Source organism: Syzygium oleosum, unplaced genomic scaffold (genome assembly GCF_021117445.2).
Source record: "Syzygium oleosum isolate NSW1041296 unplaced genomic scaffold, Sole_v2.1 Sole_v2.08, whole genome shotgun sequence".
In the NCBI taxonomy this organism is placed as follows: Eukaryota; Viridiplantae; Streptophyta; class Magnoliopsida; order Myrtales; family Myrtaceae; genus Syzygium; species Syzygium oleosum.
The window spans coordinates 1,594,285-1,608,022 of record NW_026607492.1 but is presented as its reverse complement, the minus strand read 5'-3'; the positions used below and the strand labels follow the sequence as shown (position 1 = coordinate 1,608,022).

The following is a 13,738-nucleotide window of genomic DNA, read 5'->3' as shown; positions in this document are numbered from 1 at the left end:
GATGCATATCATGTTCATATCTTTCCGGTTGTCTGTGAACAAGCACCACCAATTGAAGTGGTCACGAGTTCGATATTGCTGTTCCCTCTAGGTGAAGATATTCTACAAATAATACTCAGAAACCAAGCAACCGCATCTCCATGGAGGACTCATGCCCCAGGGATCAAATTTCAAATCATCATCAGTCTTTTCCACAAAGTTACAGTGTTTTCCTGAATGATTGAGCAGGAGACCCTCCTCCAGATTGACCAATAACTTGGCAGCATTATCAAAAGAGTGAACTGGCAACGGGCAAAGTCATCCTTTAAAGGCAATAATAGCCGTCCCCAGCGGTAGTTGGCGACGACTTCCGGCCCATCACAGCGGTTGCCTCGGCAGCACGCCGCTAGCAAGTAGAGACAGTCTCGTGGAGCCAGTCGCTGGCCAATTAGCGACCGCATAAAAGGCGGTCTCAGGTTTTCGGGGGCCATCCCTAACGCTCTCTGAATATCCCCAACTACACATGTGGGCAATGACCGCTAGTAGACGTCCCTAAGTCTGCATATGCGACCAACGTCGTCACCATTGTTATACACACGTTACAAATCATTACATCGAGGAGAACGGTGGAGCGATGACTAAAAGTGTGCATTGCTTTTGCGCCCCTTATTGCCATGTAATGTACTGTCAATTCCATGATTGCTGCTTTTGGTTACAAAATTAACTGACAAAAGCCGATTTTGATGTATACAGAAATAATACAACATATATATAATCGGGTTCATATCAATGCCAAAACGAATTTGAGAGCATATAAATATCATCAGTGCTCTTCAATGAACAAATACGAAAAAGATAGGCGAATTCTTACATCAATATACACATGTAATAACACTTCGGAGAAAATGAGATAAACAAAACAGTGTCTTAAAAGCATTGATTGTCTTAGACTAATAACCTAAAGCTTCTCAGCCTCGCAGGCATCCATAAGCTTACATTCTGTAGAGAAAGCAACTAGCCAATTGAAGAGTCTGGTTGTGCATGTGACTTCACTAACATCTGCAAACATCCATAAGGACAAGACACAGGAAGTAAGCTCAAGATTCAACAGAATTCGTGAAAAAGAAAAACGAAAAGACAAGCCTAAAGAACAAAAAGGAGAATACAGTTCACAACCTTCATCATGCTTTGTTCATAATTTGTTCCGGAAGGTTCAACACACTCGTGATAACTTTGGTTGTGCTGAATGAATCCGGGGCTTAATTTTTCCATGGAAGGAAGTCTGAGGACCTGATGCCGATCCATCTTGTTTTCCCAACTTGTCTAAAGTGACTGAAAAAGATTTGAGGACTGATACTCACCAGCCAAAATGATATCCTCGTAAACCTGAAAATATGTTTATAGAGTTTCTTGTGTTGATCTGTAAGATGTAGGAATATAACCAAAGCTAGGGAACATACTCAGAGTAATTCGTATTCTGCATCATGCATTGCCAAGAATGATGTTAATTTCTATGCTTTCAGAACATACAGAGACGTGGCTCCTCAGTGAAAGCTGGCAGCATTGAATTGGCAACCGCTTTTTAAACCTTCCACAAGACAACTGATGGAGGACTTCTCACCTAACCAAATTATCATGAAAAAGATAAGAAGGACAAACTGGAAAAGAAGAATGATGGTAACATAAAACACAAGTGATAACAGGGAACAACGATAACAAGTTGGACTCTTGTTAGTTACTACACTTATGCAAAACCATTATTAGAGAGGTCAATGAATCCATTAATCATGGGATTAGTGGAATTGGAGCACTATAATGTTATTGAGCAAGGGAGGAAACTAATATTTTACGAGATAACAGGCCCTCTCTTGTCACATGTATCTAAACTGGCGATCCATTTCATTTCCATGTGTTTGAGCAAATGATAGTGCAGGAGTTTCTCTATATTCAAAAAGCAATAGCTTGTTTAAAAGCAGTCTGGATTGCTGCGACAAGGCTTCTAGGGATTCAGTGTATGTCAGGCACATTTTAGTCCTGGAAAAACAGAATCAGGCTAGCCAGTTAAAAGACATTTCTCAGAGTACCTGCAGACTACAAGGTCACAAAGCGGTTTCAACTTCTTTGAAGCAGAAGCAACCCTCAGTGCTACGGCATGAAACAGACAACAAATATTTACTTTATGATGCTCATCATCTTTAGACTTCGATCTTTTGGCCTCTAGTTGCATAGATATAGACTTGGGATACAAGTCTAATTTACCTGGCAGATACGAAAGACGGCCGTAAATTGAGCATTCTAGAAAAAAGAACAAAGCCATTGAAGTGGTAATGATACTAGAAGAAAGGATATCAAATTGCAGGGAGTACCTTAGTATCAGATATGCAGGTCACTACAAAGACGCTATGAGCTCCATCTTCAAATGATTGACCAGGGTCCAATGATACAGTAGGAAATCAACCACTCGACATTGAGGCTTCAGGCAGATAATTGTTCCCTTCAAATTGTCCATTTACAAGGATATCATATGTAGTATCATCAGGCACAAGTCCTCTGTCAAGCATTTCATCATGCAACCTAAAAGCCTCTTGAAGATTGCCTTCCTTGAAGTTTCCAGCAATCAATGTGTTGTATAAGAGAACATCAGGCCTGACACCTTTCCTATCCATCTCTTCCAAAATCTTGCCAGCATTCTCTAGCTGTCCCTTTTTGCAGAGACCCTTCACCAGGACACGGTACAGAACCAAATCAGGTACAAGGCCCTTTGCGAGCAATTCAAAGTAAAGATCCGATACCATAAGTAATTTACCCTCTTTCAACAGTCCATCAATTAAAGTGGTATAGGTTCGCAAGTCGCAAGGGATACCCTCATCTACCATTTTCTTCTGAAAACCAAGTGCAGCCTCCATGTTGTTTAGATCTCTAAACCCACTAATGAGGCAATTATATACGACTGTATTAGGAGACAGACCAACTTCTAGAAGTTCAGAATATAAGTCCAGTGCCCTTTCCATGTCTTGCATTTTGCAGAATCCATCAATTAGAGCACCATATGCAGTGATATCCAGTTCAAGACCCTTCTTCTTCATCTCATTCCACATCTTAAGTGCCAGATCAATATTATTGCTTTTGCAAGAACCTCTGATCAAGCTGGTGTAAGTAGCAACATTCGGGGAAACTCCAAAATCATTCATATCTTTAAAAGCACATAAAGCAGAATTTATGCCACCCTCTGCAACAAACCCATCTATAACGCTATTGTAAATCATGCAGCTTGGGACAAAGCCTTTGTCGATGAACTTATTCAACGTGTCCCTAGCCACAACAGTCTGGCCAGCTTTACACAAACCATTGATGACTATGTGGAATGTGAAATCTGAGGGAGCAACTCCTGCATGCTCCATCTGTTCAAACACATCAAGAGCACGAACTGGATCACCATGTTTAAAGTATCCATGTATTAAGACAGTAAATGAAAGTACATTAGGTTTTAGTCTCCTTCCTTGCATCTCTGAGAACATAGTAGATGCCATATCCATATTGCCACTTTTGCAGTGTCCATGAATCATAATGTTGTATGAAACTACATTTGGCACTAGGCCGTTGACAATCATTTTATCCCATAATTTGCAAGCTTCAGTCAAATCACCCTGATTGCAAAGCCAGAACAGAAGATGATTATAGGAAATGGCATTAGCAACTCCACACTCAATAGCCTCCTCAAATATTTTGAGAGCCTCTTCCCATGACTGAGCTTTTAAATATCCCTTAATCAAATGATTAAAATTAGAGACACTAGGTCGTACACCGGCAAGTTTCATTTGGGAGTACACCTCAGATGCTTTTTCGACATTCCCATTCCTACAGCATCCGCTAATCAAAGCGGTGTAGGTAACATTGTTTGGGACGAGACCATCCTTGCAAATACTTTCGAAAAAATTCAGGGCAGAATTTAAATCACCTGACATACAATATGCCTTGATTAAACTTGTTGCGGCCACCAAATTCATCTCATACCCTCTCCTTAGCATCTCATCCTTTAACTTCAGAGCCTCTTGCATATACCCCTGCTTCACACAAGCGGTGATCACACGAGTGAATGTAAACTTCGAAGGGACCAATCCCTTTTCTTTCATCTCCTCCAACAACTCACAAGCCATCTCTGAATTCAGCTCTCGACACCTAGCCTGGACCGCAACATTATAAGCTGCCTCGTCAAGTTCCATCCCTCGATCCATGGCCTGCCTAAAGTACTCTCCAGCCTCCTCAGGCTTCCCTTCCTTCATACACGCTCGCATCACCGTGTGCAACGTAGAGAGATCACCTCTTTCGCCTTTTGTGACCATGGTATCATACAATTCCCGCACCGCCCCAATCCTGCCCCTCCTAACCAACGCATCCAAAAGAACATTTAAGTACGGAAGGGAAGGCAGTGCATTGCTCTCAATCATTCTATTACAACAATCTACGGCATCGCCAACCCGGTCAGCTCTAACGAGACTACTCAGCAAGTAATCAAAGACCCGCGAACCCAACTCAAAATCGAACCGCTCGGCACACTCGATCAGACCATCCACGAGCACGGTCGGGGAGTACCCGGAATCGGCAACGGCATTCCAACGGAGCAACCTCCGAGCCTGGGACCAAGACTCCGGAGATCCCGCCAAGATATGAAGTAAGACGCAATACGCATCGGCACTCCTAACGAAGCCACGCCTCCTCTCGACTCCAAAGTAGAACTTCAGCGCCGAAGACGGGTCATCCTTGAGTCTCAGCAGGGTGTTCACCACATTGGCATGTCGAGAAACCGAACCACCTGGACTGCCCGAGGTGGGTTCGGGATCATTTCGACCGGAATCAGATGGGCTGTGGGCAAAATCGGATCTTGAACTGATTTGTTCGGGATCGCTCGACCCCGAGTGCATTCTCTCGGGAAAAACGGGTTCCGAAGCAATGGAGCTCGGGCGTTCCGATGTCGAGCAAATGCATCTCGAGATGGTCGAAGAACGGAGCGAGAGCGGAGGTATTCGCAAGCGACTGAATCGAGAGCTCATCGTTTCCTGCTCGATTTCTAGCTGCGGAAACCTTCAAAGTTTTGACAATCCCCTCGATAAACCCTACAAAAATTAGAGAAGGAGAGTGACGATGCAGATGCAGCACGAGGACAAGGGCTGGGCTTCAGCACGTGGTAGAGACTTGGGCTTCACATTGGACTTGCATTGCTGGTTTTGGACTGATTTTGCTGCAGTTTGTTTCATGTGTGAGGCCTAATTAGGGAATTAGGCGAATTGAAAGAGTTTTTACTGTGACTCAGGAAATTAGCCTTGTCTGCTCTTTATATACTTTATCAGATAAATTCAGCAGTCTAACAGTTTGATCGATTAGCTTGGGGTAAATTCTTTCGGATCTTAGTAAGATCTCGTCAAATGATTGAGTTCAATTTCTCACCATCCTACTTTTTTAGATCCCGTTCGGTACGCATGAACTAGAATACTTTGCCTACTCCTCAAGATCTTTCAAAGCTGCCTGTAACTGATAATTCGTATTCAAGCGTGGAATTTGAGTTATGAATCTGTGCCGCAATGAAACGATTTAGTTTTCGTTGGATGCGCCAAAATATCGATTTATCATTTGAAATCGAACCCATTCGAGTGATTTCCATGTTTCCAATATATGCTTTCGTAGAACTTATCTATTGTAGAAAAGAGAAGAAATGGCATCCCTTTGGGTTTCCTGGTGGTAACACAGAAAGCTTTTAAAAGTATTGCTCACTTTTCCTGAAAATGCAAAAGATTAAGCAGTTGCACAAGATCATATCTTTCCTTCCTTTCTCTTGTTTATATTATATCCCCCTTTTCAGGTCTGCGTGACTGGCTTCCTCTGCCACTTCCTTTCTTTTTTCTTTTTTCTTTTTGATTTTCCCTGTAACATGTGAAAAAAAAACCATAAGATTGTAGGGCATGTGTGGGGGGGTCCAGACAGAGAACTGGCTGCTCTTGTTAAAAAAACAAAGAGTGGGACTCACCCCCACCATCTATACTACTGTAAAAAGAATAGTAAGTTAAAGAAAAAAGCTGTTTCTCACATGCCATCATCTGCTCTGGTGTAAGGACAGCCCGAGGCCTGTCCTCCATACTTGAGCAAAATGGAAGCTTTTCAAGAGAGCTAATCTTATGCGGCAGTTAGGAAGGAATTGAACCAACCAAGCAAAGCACCAAAGGGATTATTCTGTGGAATTCAATGCTAATCTCTGCTTCAGTTTCAATCCCTCGACTACCAACAGCTTCACTCCTTAAATCAAAATTACACCCCACAAGTCCAATAGCAATTCCTACTCAAAGCACCACCTTCCTTCCTTCCTTGCCCCCTCTCACCCAAAAGAAGAGAAGTGGCATCTTCCTCGCTCCTCAACGCTTTGCTTGCTTCATCACTATAACCAATCTCTCTCTCTCTCTCTCTGCACGCACGCTCACCGAGTAAGACTTGCATTGTCCTAGGTCCGTGGACCCCACATCCATGTGCCCGTCGATGAGACTCACACATGAGGCCAAAATGATAAGATAAACTATTATCTATGTGGATTAGGAAGGCAAATATTTGCCTACGCTTATCAATCACGCATCGAAAAATTCTTGCATGAATCTAGATCTATTGGACAAAATCGATCGTTAGTGTTGATCAGCGGGCGTTTCAAGTGAGCCCCACCTATGGATCCCACAGTATCAACCGGTCCATGACGATGGGTGTTGGCAAGAATCTCCCCACCTTACACACTGAATAATTTCTCACTAAACAGACTTGCATTTATTTATGTTCACACTTGCTTTTCTGAAGGAGATTGGCCCATGATGACACAAAGCAGAACACACACCTCATCAAAAGTCTAAAACCTCAACTTCAGCGAAATGAAACCCACAAATTCTTCTGTCCTTTTCCTCAATCTCATCATTAAATCTTTCCACATCATCTCTTGTATTGTACCGCTCCACATTTCCCGATTCCAACGAAAACAGCTTTTGGCCTCACTCTCGAAACAGACTTGATGAGATCGCGAAATAACACTTCCCTCACAGGCTCACTCACCCATTTCCAAGAGAGTGTCCTCTCTCTTTCACCTTTTTTTTTTCTCCCATTCTTGATCCATTCTTGATGCCTCCCACGTTCTTGCCCCTCCGGTGGGCGAACACCCGAGACCAGTGGTGGTGTGCCTCTCCAATAGAATGTGCAGCTGCTAATGGCCACTATGATCTCGTCCGAGAGCTCCTCCACATTGACCCCAACCACCTCATTGAGCTCACCTCACTCCGCCGAATCCGCCGCCTTGAGGCCCTCTGGGAGGAGGCGGGCAACGCGGGGCGCTTCCGCAGCATTGCCGAGCACCGATCCCGGGTGGCCCGGCAGCTCCTGCAGGAGTGTGATTCGAAAAGCAAAGATTCCCTCATCAAAGGTCGATATGGTATCGGTGGGTGGCTCATGTACACTGCTGCGTCGGCAGGGGACTTGAGTTTCGTCCAAGAACTGCTGGAGAGAGACCCGTCTCTTGTTTTGGGAGAGGGCGAATACGGCGTCACCGACATCCTTTACGCCGCTTCCAGGAGCAGAAGCCATGAAGTCTTCAAGATGGTTCTTGATTTCACGGTGTCTCCAAGGGCGTTGTCGTCGATGACGAAGAATGCAGGGCAGGGAGAGGTCGCTTCCTCGTACAAATGGGAGGTGATGAACAGAGCAGTGCATGCTGCTGCTAGAGGAGGCAATTTGGAGATGCTGAAGGAGCTCGTTGCTAGTGACGATCGCTCCGATCTTCTGGCTTATAGAGATGCTCATGGCTCCACTGTCTTGCACTCTGCTGCCAGCAAAGGACATGTCCAGGTGAGTTGAAAGCTCGTGGCCTTTGTGGCAAGTTTATGTCTTTCAATTGGATCATCTTGCTAGAGCAAGGCTTAGGAAGCACCGTTTTTTTTCGATTGCAGAATTTGCTTAATGGTTAGATGATGTCTTTGCTGTTTTACGACTATGAGGATGATCACGTTTTGACTGCCATATAGTGTCACCATTGGAGTGAACGTAACTCTGCATTGTGACCGAATTTCGGCTTGATGGTGTCTCAGTTCAATTGGAACATAGATGAATTTGACAATAAGGTCTCGGCCAATCTGATAAATTCATCAAGCCAGTTAAACACGCCAAAACCTTTAAAAGGAAGGAGATTGGTTCCCGCACAAGCTAGTCGTTTTGTTTTCATTCGATTACAAATCACATAGGCTGAAGTTGCAGATGATGTTAGTGCAGACGCTAGCTGTAATCTCCCATGCCTAGAGCAACTCACCAAAAAGATTAAATGATCTCAGTCTTGCTCCCGTGTTGAAAACAATGCAGGTGGTTGAGCATCTTATTCAAGCCTTCGACATGATCGACTCGACCGACCACCGAGGCAACTTGGCGTTGCACATAGCTGCTTACAAGGGTCAGTTACCCACCATTCAGGCACTAATTTATACTTCTCCATCTCCTATCTCGTCGACGAACACAAATGGAGAGACTCTCCTCCACATGGCTATATCCGGTCTACAAGCTCCGGATTTCCGGAGATTGGATGTCCAGATCGAGACGATGAAGAGATTCTTGAGCGGGGAAGTCTTCGATGTGGAAGACATAATCAATGCGAAGAATAACAATGGCCGGACCGCTCTTCACTTGGCGATCATCGGTAATGTGCATCCTAAACTAGTGGAGATCTTGATGGCGGCCCGAGGAATCGACGTGAATGTTCCTGATGAAGATGGGATGTCCCCACTTGATTGGCTCAAACGGCGACCGCGCTCCGCATCATCTGACATATTAATCAGGAAGTTAGTTTTGGCCGGAGGCCGAATGCTTGGGATTCAGGAACATTCTGCTAGAGAAGCCTCACCTTTGGAGATAAAGACGCAGAGTAACGGAACTACTAGCCCTGGGACATCTTTTCGAATAGCCGACAACGAAATTTTCTTGCACGCGGGGGTTCGGGACACGTCGGACGCGGATGGCTATCGGAATAGCGCGGGAATGAAGTCTTGTTCGTTCGACTCGACCGATGAAAACAGTAGTTCGTGCATCAGCGAGAGACCCGGTTCCGCGAATAACATTTCGAGGCAACTAAAGAAGTTCGTGTGGCCATCGATACGAGCAAACAAGCATGACCCAGGAATCCGCAACAAGTAGATGCAGAAACGTAGGGACTCAAGAACTGAAGGGGGGAGTTTTACTTCTTCAGTTGTTCAATCAAAGTTATAAAAACCCTGGTGCAATTAGAGAGGTTCATTTCATTCTTGACTTGATTCATCGTGGCCATTTCCCAATAGAACACTCCTAATTTTCGAGCTCTTCGCATGATCATAAAGCGTTGAGCTTAGAGAATTGCGTCTTTGTGGGTATCGTCGGGTCAATTTAGGAGCTCCAGGGAGCTTGAAATGTTACGGCCCAAAGGGTTGTAACTTTTAAGTAGAGGGTGATCATTGGACAGATCCGGACCGAACCTCGGATTCGACTCAACTCGTTTGCTTTGAACCGTCCATCGACGAAGAAACGAACATAGTTTATGTCCGAGCTAGATGGGCCTCTGTCAGGCTCAAGCGGGTTGGGTCGAGCCCTGCAAAAAGGGCCTCTCCTCAAACCTATTCAAATTGGTCTTTTGGTCCATTTGATCTATGAGCAGGCCCAAGCAGGCCTAGTGCTGTTGATCCACAATCAAGTCTTTTTTTTTTTTTTGGACATATCCACAATCAAGTCTAATCCCAACAATTAAATTTCAGAGATCGCTATTGTAACCAAAAAAAATAAAAATGCCAAGTTACTATTACCTTCCCAATAACGACCACGATGTAAATGACATAAAAAGACTTGTTAAAAATATGTCTCGAATTTGAGTTCGAGAACAAATCCAATCTATTAAAGGAAAGTCTGAAAATTGAATAATTGTGGATATCCATGCTGTGTACAAGTGCTTGGCAGTGGGCAATCTTCATGAGTTTTTTGTTCATGAATTACATCCAAGTGAAGCAATTAAATTCTTGCGGTAAGAATTTGTGTATAATTCCTTCATGAGATTAAGAGATTATTTCGTGAGGAATTATGGGCTAAACACTATGTTAGTTATTTGGTGTAATTGCGGCTTGGGAAACACCAAGAGTGTTTGAATGACTCGAGTATGGTTGTAATCTCCGTTATATCGCTTGATCTTTATTTAAATTCGTTGCTGCTCTCTCTATTGACGTAAGTCACTATAATCGAATCACGTAAATCTGGTGTCCTATTTATTTTCTTGTTCTGTTAATTTTATTGTTCGATCGCTTGCTTCCGCAATAAGACTAATTTACAAAATTACGTAAGAGATTTCAAATAAATGTATAAATATGCCTCCTAATCTAATCTCTCCGTTGTGCAATTTTGAAAAATCAGTCCTTGTGTCATTGGCATTTCTCGTTTGCTAAAAAACAATAGATTCTTCCTCGTGCAATCCTGGGAATTTGTCGCTATCATGTTGGCATTTGGGTCATTTCCAAGCAAGTTCGTATTCGATCAAAGTACACATGGAAAGCTAAATTGGTGGGTAACCTCATAAACATTCTCTCGAAAATGATAGAGATATTTTTTAAGGTAGACACATTGAATTTTAATGGACTAAATATTACCAAAAGCAACCAATTAAAACCACAACCCATATTCATTTTATTACATGGGATAACATGAGAAATCCGAAACTTTCGATTTGACTACTTTTTCTGAATACATGCAATTCGCTCCATGCATGCACATTATGTAAGACATCATCCACATGAGGGTAAGCGTGGTCCTTATAATTACTGTAAACGAGAGACGCTTTGATCGGAGCACTTAGCACGTTATGTTCAAACAAAAGATTTAGGGTGCGTTTGGTAACCATTAAATAATTTCTGCTTAGAAATGATTTTTTAATTCCATTCTCGGAAATAATTTCTAAGCATTTGAAGACATTTGGGGCACGTTTGGTAACGCTTCTGTTTCTCTATTTTTCTGTTCTTCTATTCCCTGGAACAAAAAAGAACAGAAATTCGTTTGGTAACGCATTTTATTTTTCTATTTCCTGGAATAGAAAAGTGGCCAAGAAATAGATTTGGAGCAGAAATAAGAAGTAGAAAAAATCTACTTCTTTGTTCCTAGAAATAGAAATAGAAAGGTCCAGTCCTCAAGTCGCGACCTCAGCTCCTCCTCCATCCTCCATCATTTGCAAACCGTCTCAAAGCACCGATCCGGTCCATTCTCGGCGAAAATAATAAAAAAATAATAATAAAAGTAATTAAATTATTAAAAAATTAAAAAATTCTAAAAATTCATAAAAATCAGAAAAATTCTCAGAAAATCCATAAAAATCAGAAAAACTCAGAAAACCCATAAAAATTTGCAAAATTCCGAAATTGAAAAAATTTAAAAAAATTCATAAAAAGCTTTTTGGAAAATAAAAAGAGACAAATTTCGGAAAAGTAAAAAATTTTAATAAACTTTTCCCCAAAAAAATAAAAATAAAAAATTCACATATTGGCATAGAATAAATTAAAAAATTCCGAAAATTCATAAAAATTAGAAAAATTTCAGAAAAATCCCATAAAAAATTTAAAAATTTAAAAATTCCCAAAATTCATATAAATCAGAAAAATTCTCAGAAAATCCATAAAAATCAGAAAAACTCAGAAAACCCTTAAATATTTGCAAAATTCCAAAATTGAAAAAATTAAAAAAATTTCACAAAAAATTTTCGGAAAAATAAAAAGAAATAGATTTAGGGAAAGTAAAAAATTTTAATAAATTTTACCCCAAAAAAATATAAAAAAATTCACATAATGGCTTAGAATACCTGTGGCCACCCAGTTTGAGTGAAATTTAAATTTTTGAGGTACCCAAGTGGTATTTTTGAAGATTCCTTAGTTTAGGGATTAAAAGGGGTTTTAAACCCCTAAAAAGGATTAGACAAACCAATAAATCATGCTTATTGATTTTTTTCACTTATAACTTGTACTTATAGTTAAATAAAAGATATAGATTTGAATGCAAAAAATTAGGAATAGAAATTTTGTGCGATTACCAAACGCATTTGTTCTTTTTCTATTCCAGGGAATAGAAATTTTGTGCGATTACCACACACATTTCTGTTCTGAAATAGAAATTTTGTGCGATTCTACCAAACGCATTATTTTGCTCGAAACTCTTCCAGGAAATAGAAATAGAAAAAACTATTTCTGAAAAAAAATTATTCCCAGAAATAGAAACGTTACCATACGCACCCTTGGTAACTGCCCAAAATTTCTATTCCTGAAATAGAAAAAGAATAGAAATGCATTTGGTAACTGTACAAATTTCTTTTTTATTAATAATATTTTAAATATTTTAATATTTTCTTTCTTTTTTTTTCTTTTTTTCTTCTTCTCCTTCCTTTTGGCCCATGGTCAGGTCACCGGCGCCAGCGACTGGCCACAGGCCAAGGCCAGCGAGGGCGAGGGTAGCCCTTGCCCAAGCTACCCTCGCCGACCCTTGCCAGATCCGGCGAGGGCGGCTCACAGCATGGGCAAGGGTCCGGTGAGGGCGGCTCTCGCCTAGGCCGTGAGGGTCCAACCCTCGCCGGTCTTGGCCTGGGTCCAATCACCAACCACCGGCCACATGCCAGGAAAGAAGAAGAAGAAGAAAAAAAAATTATTTTTCATTTCTGATTCTTATTTTCAGAATCAAGAATCAATTTTTTATTTATTCTTGATTCTGTTCCAAAACTAATTTTGAGAATAAATTTGTGCCCGAGAATAAAAAATTTACCAAACTTATTTCTGTTCTTTTTTTTTCCCTATAACAAAATAATAGAATGAGGTACTGTTTGATCGGTTATCAAACATGCCCTTATCTAACATATTCACGTGGGAACGGAAACCGAAGAAAGCCAAAAATGCTTACGTAAGTGATTGTGTCACTATGATGTGAATTTATACATGTCAATACCAAATTTATTTGAATCATTCCAATTCAAACTCACTTTTATTTTTCCGAAAATCAATTAAATTCCGTGTTGTTAACGTCACCGGGACGAATCCACAAGGAAACTCCCAATTTGTCAGGATTTTGCGGTCCACAAAGGCAGCTATTTACGTTGAGAAATAATGGTACGAAAAATGAAATATGCGGCACAAAATATAATTAAATGGAAAAAATCTCCATTGGTTGTTCCAGGGCGGATACACTAATTCGTGGATGAGAGTTGACAATAATGTCCCTCGAGGGGTTTCAATATTCCTTGTTTTTGACTGACCGACCCTCTAACGGTCCCGATTTCCTAACTTGGTATGATCAATTGGGCAAATCTGAAAATCGGTCGGAGCTTGCCAGATAACTAAAGTTTTCAATGAGAAAAAAGAGAAATTTCCAATATGAACGGACGGCACAAGAGAACTCGCGGCTAACAAATGGAGTTCAGATTATTGGTCTTGTTCTTTTGTCCATCTTCGAATGGCTTCAAGAGTCCTTTAAAAAATCCCGGGCGAATCATTTGATTCGATACCAAGAGCACGGAGATATTAACCGAAGTCGACGAAGACGATCACTAGACTCGAAATGATGGTGGGTGCTTTGTGTACAAACGCTTGAGTCGTAGGGGACCGCATAAATTGTTTCGGAGAAGAAGAAAGAAGAAGAAGAAGAAGAAGAAGAAGAAAACATGTAGCCTGCCACACCCGCAATTTCAAAACACGTGCTGCTAACGCCACGC

The 13,738-nt window shown here is 41.5% G+C and overlaps 2 protein-coding genes across 5 annotated transcripts; one reads left to right on the top strand and one right to left on the bottom strand.

Annotated features, from left to right (window-relative positions):
• Positions 1–51: 51 nt before the first annotated feature.
• Positions 52–5,156, bottom strand: LOC115672706 (pentatricopeptide repeat-containing protein At3g54980, mitochondrial-like). Of its 4 annotated transcripts, XM_056313961.1 has the most exons (6): positions 2,346–5,154; positions 2,064–2,238; positions 1,440–1,600; positions 1,156–1,365; positions 976–1,038; positions 52–537 (listed from the first exon to the last, which is right to left on the bottom strand). In XM_056313961.1, the coding sequence occupies exon 1, from the start codon at positions 5,028–5,030 to the stop codon at positions 2,433–2,435; it is 2,598 nt and encodes an 865-aa protein (XP_056169936.1). In that variant the 5' UTR covers positions 5,031–5,154; the 3' UTR covers positions 52–537; positions 976–1,038; positions 1,156–1,365; positions 1,440–1,600; positions 2,064–2,238; positions 2,346–2,432. The 4 variants fall into 4 exon arrangements, with proteins under 4 accessions (XP_056169936.1, XP_056169935.1, XP_030450474.2 ...); XM_056313960.1 differs by having other exon boundaries at positions 1,156–1,637; XM_030594614.2 differs by having other exon boundaries at positions 1,156–1,600.
• Positions 5,157–6,972: 1,816 nt separating this feature from the next.
• LOC115672708 (uncharacterized) lies at positions 6,973–9,284 on the top strand. The gene is made up of 2 exons (XM_030594615.2): positions 6,973–7,845; positions 8,353–9,284. Exons 1-2 carry the CDS (start codon positions 7,126–7,128, stop codon positions 9,175–9,177), a joined length of 1,545 nt encoding a protein of 514 aa, XP_030450475.2. The 5' UTR covers positions 6,973–7,125; the 3' UTR covers positions 9,178–9,284.
• Positions 9,285–13,738: the final 4,454 nt, after the last annotated feature.

What these genes read in the sequence shown, in the direction of transcription:
- LOC115672706 (XM_056313962.1), bottom strand. Translation starts at nt 5,030, where the DNA reads ATGAGCTCTCGATTCAGTCGCTTGCGAATACCTCCGCTCTCGCTCCGT.
- LOC115672708 (XM_030594615.2), top strand. Translation starts at nt 7,126, where the DNA reads ATGCCTCCCACGTTCTTGCCCCTCCGGTGGGCGAACACCCGAGACCAG. An exon ending in CCAGCAAAGGACATGTCCAG is followed by an intron (nt 7,846 to 8,352) that starts GTGAGTTGAAAG and finishes AAAACAATGCAG; the next exon opens with GTGGTTGAGCATCTTATTCA.